This window comes from Chiloscyllium plagiosum, unplaced genomic scaffold, assembly GCF_037043375.1.
Source record: "Chiloscyllium plagiosum isolate Xiang-an unplaced genomic scaffold, Cpla_swu_hap1 HiC_scaffold_20, whole genome shotgun sequence".
In the NCBI taxonomy this organism is placed as follows: Eukaryota; Metazoa; Chordata; class Chondrichthyes; order Orectolobiformes; family Hemiscylliidae; genus Chiloscyllium; species Chiloscyllium plagiosum.
This window is the reverse complement of record NW_028270158.1, coordinates 24,434,065-24,440,969: the sequence shown is the minus strand read 5'-3', so window position 1 is coordinate 24,440,969 and position 6,905 is coordinate 24,434,065. Positions and strand designations below refer to the sequence as shown.

The following is a 6,905-nucleotide window of genomic DNA, read 5'->3' as shown; positions in this document are numbered from 1 at the left end:
CAGAGAGTCTTAAGTGACGTCCGTCTCGACACAAATTCGCTCTCTTTTTTTTGATCTAATTATTTTTTTCTCTCCAAAAGCTGATGCATCCTGCAGAGTAAATATCACAGGCACCGAGCGAAAATTATGTAAATATTATTAAAGAGAACGGGAGCTCAGAAATTCATCTGCGCGCACCCAGAACTAAGCCTGTCTTATTATTATATTCAATTTATTTGCAAATAAAAGGCCCGATGACCAGAAGGGATCAGCGATATTTAACTAGGCTGTAAACATAATTCCACTGTGCACAGACTCGACAAAATTAATGGTTTTAATAATTGGGATTTTAATTCCCAGGGAACTGATGCAGTTTACACTGCATAAGTGCCCTGTAAATTGAAGGGGATTGGCGAGGGAGGGGTGATCGGTAAGGGGAGTGCGGAGGGGTGGGGGGGCGGTAAGGCAAAGCGGGTGCGAGTTTCTGGCAAAAGTTTTCCATATCACCCACCCCCCCCCCCCCCCCCCGACACCCCTACCCCCACCCCATTTCCTCGCCCCCTTCCCCTCTCCTCGCTCCTCTTTCTCTCGGTACAGCTGTCCTGAATCTCAAACTCCCCCCTTGGGTCTCCTCCCCTATTAGAACAAATGTGTTCTTCTTTTGTTGAGGCGCGTTTGCTTTCCCTGTCCTATTACAGGCGACACATGATCAATAGGATGATAACACCAGAACATCAATATAAGCGACAGAACAATGAAGGATATCATCGAACATCTATCTTAATATAGCCTGCTACAAGATACATGACAAAGGAAACCTCATGAAAATTCCAGCCCACGATTTCCCATTTCACAACCAATTCAGCACAGCCAAATATGCACGCACACATCTCAGCCTATTATTTTCCAATTTCAATTTTATGCCCCAGCCCTTTCATGCTAATTCTATTATTGAAGGAACTTGTGTGATTTCATCTCACTATAAAATCGGTAATGTGTAATAACCCTTTGGGCTAAACCCGACCTCGGCTGCCATCGGGAAAATAATCACTTTCATATCAGGACGCGGCAGGAAGCGGGCAGGATCGTGGCCCCTCCGGCTTCACCAGAGATTCACAGCATTTTAATGAATAAAAAGGTCTTATAGCAATAAACACAAACACAGACTCTTCCAGAGCCTGCTCGGCTGCCGCACACATATTAACACTGACACATCACAGACAAAACCTTTTTTTTAAACAGAAACTTTTATTTATAAAAAAAGTTACATCATATATAAATATTTGATACATTTGTTTGGGTTTTACACAATGAGGAGAGGATTAGTGGTTTTATACATTGCGTTCAGCCACTGATGGTAACTCTGTGTGCATGTATGTGTGTGAGAGAGAGAATATATATATGTGTGTTTATATATAGAAGGTAAACTGTTTTGGCACCGCTTAGTGAAAACAGGGCTGGGTTAATATCTGAACGCATCGCCTGATCAGTGAAAATTCATACAGAAATCCACCTGCATAGCTAACAAACTAAATAAACTGAAAGGGCGTGTTTATCTAGTGAATTTAACGAGAAAGTCCTTATTTTCCCTTCCTCCCTCTGTCTTGCTTTGTTTTGTCCTGCCTGCTTTGCAGATGCGATGTTAGTTTCCAGTCTCTGAGCTCAGTCCATATCCACCTCTTCACACTCTGTCATATGTTCTCGAGGGCAGTTTGTGTCTACTGGCTCGGGAGAGTCCGCTCTCTGTTGGGTCAGTTCATCCGGACCCTCCGAGGCCAGAGCTTTATTTGACTGAGGCGGGCTGGAATTTGGATCGAGATAGCTGGCTTGTGTGGCGCCCGCAGTTGTCCCGGGGTAGCTGGTCTGTGCTGAGCTCGACTCGGAGCTGGGACAGCCGGTTTGTGTTGAGTTTGAGTTTGTCGCGGGATAAGTGGCAAGCGCCTGGTCTGTTTCTGGGGCGGTTGTGTCTGGCCTGGAGGGAGACGGGGTTTGGACGGGCGGTGTCCTGATACTGGTTTGGGGAACGATGAAACCGAGAGGTTGGGTGATGGGATAGAGAAGGAAGTGCCCCTTCCCAATGACGGCTCGGGGGTTTGGTAAGGCTGGGTAGTCATAGTGAGGCTTGCGCCGCGGCGTGCTATCGGAAAGTAGACTTTCCACGCTGAAAGGGTTGGTTTTCTGATCGCACTTGGTCAGACTGGAAGAGCGAGCGTTCGTGCACAGATAACTCTGAGCTTTGTCCCGATTGGAGTCCAGATCTGAAGATCGACTGGGATTATTCTGGGACGCGTTTCTTTGGTGGTGGGAGAGCTTTTGGGGCGTCTGTTCGCAGTTGACCGCACTAGGCTCCCGGCTGGTGTTTGGGGAATGTTGACTGGTCTCGCTCTGTGTTGTACCAGGCTGCAGGTGGACCACGCTGCTGTCTGACTCCGAACCAGAGGAAGCAACGCTGCACTCCCCCTCCGAGTGCAGCAGCTTGTTCTGGGATTTCAGAAGTTTCTTCTCCTGCTTCCGTTTCTTCTTCTCCATCTTCTCCATCTCCCTGCGGGCGATCTCTTCCGGGTCCATGGGCTCCCCGCTACATGTTGTAGGGTGCGAGTTATGTGCTGGTCGCCCCGGTCCCTTCTTGGTATTTTCCTTCTTCCTCCATTTCGCTCGGCGGTTTTGAAACCAAACCTACATGCCGAATAATGAAAACGACATTACAATCGAATTGCACAGCTCTTTTCGCAAACTTTCTGTAAACGCTCCTGTCATCTCTGATCAGATGTCTCCTTTAGCCTAACAGCGAGTTCCAAGTTACCTTCAATGCTGGGCTTTAATGACCAGTTAAAGATTTTTTTTATTATCAAATAAAATGATAGTCATAACCTTTTGAATCTCGTTGGCGCTCACTTTTGAGACATCAATAACTCAAACCAAAATTAAGATTTTGTCAGGAAAATTAACAATAACGGACCGCTGGCCCATCTCAAAGCACTTTTGAATTTGGTCCAGTTTTTATTTTGGGTTTGTTATGAGCACACACTGTGTGTTGTAAACTTTTCAATGTCTAAACAGATTGTGAAGAGAGGATGTCGAGTCGAAATCCTAGTTTAGCCTTTAAATGACCCGGGTTAATACTGAAGAGGAACTCGGCTACCTGTGGGGTGGTAGCAAGTTTTGGGAGTTCGCATCTTTCCCGTCTCCTGTGTAAATAACATATTGTTTACACAATCAACACGAAAACCTGAATTAGGTTAATTGACAAACGAATTGCATTTAATCTCGCGTGTAATTCTATCAATTAAATCGATGCTTTGCGATTTCAACTGAAGCAGTTTATTTTGCAAACCCCGCGGTAGAATCAAAGCTTGAATCAGCCCCTGAACCTTTCAGTCTTTTACCCCATCACAGGCCAGTCACGGGAGGGGTGGGGGTGGGGTGGGATGGGGGGAGGTGAGAGAGCACAGTGGAACCAACGAATATCGCTATTCTAAAAAGGAAGTGGTAAAACTCAAAACAATAATGATGATCGACTATTCATAAGAGGGCGAATTTTCCGTTACTATACACCATGGCTTGGTGCTTAATTCTCGCTTTCAGTTTGGTACCTAATGTTTCCTTTCTTTCTCACCTCCTACAGGAAGCAATTAATAAACTCGGTCACCCTCACAGTTCCTGACACGGTCCAATATTAACTGTTTTGTTTTAAACAAATACAAAACTCGCCAATCATTTTAAGAGCACAACGCGTTTCTCTTTTACACAATCGGGTAGTGTATTTTTCGAAAATGAAAGGTTGCAAACAAGAATTTTAAAAAAGAGAACAAACACGATCACTCTAATTATCAAAAGAAACCCTCGTGTCTTTTTTTAAATGCTATCCCTTGTTAAACACGAATTAAACTGGCCAATAATCGTTTTACAAGGACTTCTCTTTGTGTCGGTTCCAACTGCTCTGTCAATGAGAAGTGCTCATTACCGTCTTAAGGGAAATAAACATTCTCGACTTCATCTAAACCTCACTTAACTACCCATCAACAAATTGGATAAAGTGCTTAAGAACAGGGGAGGGTCAGGAGGAGGCTGTGCCTTCAGTCTGATATTTCTGCTCAACCTGTGCCACAATCTTGATTGTGACAATAGATTTATAATTTCAAACGCATTTAAACTTAACACTAGGTCGTCTGGGAATTTTTTTTTGATAGTTCGTTGAGCTTGTACACGGCTGAATGTTCCATATTTTTGGAACACATTTCTACATACATTCCCATCCCCCACCCCACCCCCAGACCCCGCAAATTCCCTGCACACAGTGCCCTGCCTGTTGCAAGTTTTGGGACATGCCATAATTTGATTATTCCCATTATCCCGATGAAACGTTAGGCAGATCTCCCCATTAAAACCCCTGTTTACACAGCTTTCTCTTTAAGTCTGCGTTCATTCCCACAAAGGTAAACACAACAGCAATTCTCACAACAAAAAAAGTAACACATTGTCAACAACAAGCCTTTTCAGTGCAGAACACTTTAGAACCTGGGGTGGTTTTAACCGCTCGTCCTCAGTTTGCTCTTTTAAAAACATTTATACGCAAACAACCCATTTTCTAAAGCACAAAAAAAATCAGGAAGAGAATAGACTGTTCATTTTCTTGAGATTAGCAAATCATTGAAAAGTGTACAGTCTGTCCCTATGATGTACTGCTTTTCTTTTGGTGAAAATTTAATTTAACAAAGGTGTTTCAAGAAAAATGAATCGTGGACCTAAACAATTTAAAATGGTGAAAAATATGAATCAAAACATTTTAACGTTGACAGACCGTTCACATTGCGAAATGTCTCAACATTTTGTGAATCCTGGAATGGTGTCAGTTGGATGAATACTGTGCAGTTTGGGCTGGTTATAAAGCAGACTGTATTTTTGTTTATATGTTTTACCTGAACCCGAGACTCCACCAGGTCGAGTCTCAATGCTAACGCCTCTCTCATGAACACGTCTGGATAATGGCTCTCGTTAAAGGCTTTTTCCAACTCCTCCAGCTGCCAGCCGGTGAAATTGGTTCTCGTCCTTCTCCGTTTACATCCCGGGGTGTCTTTCTCTGGATCCGACGAGTCTGTGATGGGGAAGGGAAGGGGGAAATAAAACAATAAAAAGGGAGAAAGGAAATATTGATCAGAACAAACAAAACCCAAACGATCAGGCTCCACGCAGGCAGAGATAGATTCGCCGCTGGATGGAGAATACACACCAGGCATCCCAATCTACAGAGACCTTCGAACCGATTTTGTCCACACTTTCTTTCCAAAATTATATTCGTTCCCGCGATATTTGTGCACATTAAAATGCGCACAATATCTTTTAGTGTAGGAATGCAAAATGGTTCTGTATCTCTCCCCCGCCCTGTAAATAACCCAGATTAATTAGACACGGGCTGCTTGAGTTGGGTATGAAGTCACCGAAATGCAGGTGCATTGTCCCAGCCTGTTTCAGTGAACGTTTAGATCGAAGTGCCGGGCTCGATGCCGTTTCTCTACCAGCCTGAACAGAGGGGACCTGATCAAAACAATATGTGCGGTTTTTACAGGCACAGGCTTGGGCTGGGAGCGCTCCGTTCCCACAGCATCGACTTACTGATTCCCACGGCTATAGAGCGCCCTAACACACATGTCCATAAACACACATACCAGCGACTCCCCATCCACCCCGGATCCCGGTATGTAACTAATGTGCTCTCTTAAAACACCTTATATCGATACACACGTATTGTAATCTGCCTCGTCTTTTCACTCTGTGCCTCACAGTTACCTGGGCTATTGTACTCGCCTCCGTAATGAACTACTTTCGTTTCGTTTTGGGAAATACATAATTCCTTTTATTATTGTTTTAAATTCGTTTCCGCTGTATAATATAATTATGTCTGGCGTATGTATCGTTCCCCCCCCCCCCCCCCCACCCCGTGATAAAGCTGAGGTCCAATTCTGGGCCTGAGCTGGGCGCCCAGAGCACTTTCTGTTCTCGCTCTCTCACTGCTCTCTTTCTTACCTGACAGTTTGAAGGACTGGCTCTCCCCGTTCACGTTGCAAGCCGAAGGCATCAGAGGGGACGGGTTGACCACGGACGCCGTGCAGGAGCCGCTCAGTAATCCGTCTATGGTGAAGGGGACGCTGGCAGATTGGAGCTGGTGCCCTGTGAGTTCGTACACATGGTGATGAGTAAGGGGATAATGGAATCCTACCATGCTGGCCAAGGTACCTCCAAACTGAGCGTGGTGGTGTTCTAAGATCCTGCTATCCATCATCTCCCTGCAGGGGGAAAGGGGCCAGAGAGAGAGAGAGAGACAGAGACAGAGAAAGGGGAGGGGGTGGGGGGCTGGGTGAGGTGGGGGGGGGGGGGGTGAGATCTTTCACTTAAAGGATTTGGGTGAACTTCAAAATGTATGCAGGGGAAAGTAGAAAAGCGCTTGACATGCTAGTGAACGGAGAGGATGTGTCTTTACTTTATGAACATAAAGGATCCAATAATTAGCCCAGGCTTTGGGAATTTGGGACCAATAAGAAACGTTAATCGCGTCTGACGTCAGAGACGTATAGTCGGTGTGTGTTGGGACCAGTGGGTATTAAGACCCGCTTGAAAACGTTTCCATATCGATCGCTAATTATACATGACATCCACCTCAATAAACAATATATGAGCTGTCAAAACAATGCAGGAGGATTTGACGAGTACGGGCCCAAGCTCCCGCAGGTTGATTGGTACCTGGTTAAATACTAAACAGAGCACAGAGTAAACATATGCAATTTCTCCGCAGCTCCTACACAACACACACTAATAGATTTTCCTTCTCTCTCTCCCAAACATTGACCATCGTGTTGTGTCCAAGGTTTTTTTTCCCCTCAAAAAAAAGAGAATGATTTCCTTGGTCAGCTTTTAAACTGATGTCGGGC

General features: G+C 45.0%; 1 protein-coding gene across 1 annotated transcript; it reads right to left on the bottom strand.

Annotated features, from left to right (window-relative positions):
* Positions 1-1,217: 1,217 nt before the first annotated feature.
* On the bottom strand, positions 1,218-6,320 carry uncx (UNC homeobox). The gene is made up of 3 exons (XM_043711849.2): positions 6,004-6,320; positions 4,899-5,074; positions 1,218-2,655 (listed from the first exon to the last, which is right to left on the bottom strand). Exons 1-3 carry the CDS (start codon positions 6,257-6,259, stop codon positions 1,642-1,644), a joined length of 1,446 nt encoding a protein of 481 aa, XP_043567784.1. The 5' UTR covers positions 6,260-6,320; the 3' UTR covers positions 1,218-1,641.
* Between the last annotated feature and the right edge of the window lie 585 nt (positions 6,321-6,905).

Excerpts from the sequence above, each read along its gene's own strand:
- uncx (XM_043711849.2), bottom strand. The coding sequence starts at position 6,259 with ATGATGGATAGCAGGATCTTAGAACACCACCACGCTCAGTTTGGAGGT. Across the intron at positions 5,075-6,003 it reads CCAGTCCTTCAAACTGTCAG|ACTCGTCGGATCCAGAGAAA; the intron begins GTAAGAAAGAGA and ends TCCCCATCACAG. Across the intron at positions 2,656-4,898 it reads TGGTGGAGTCTCGGGTTCAG|GTTTGGTTTCAAAACCGCCG; the intron begins GTAAAACATATA and ends TTCGGCATGTAG.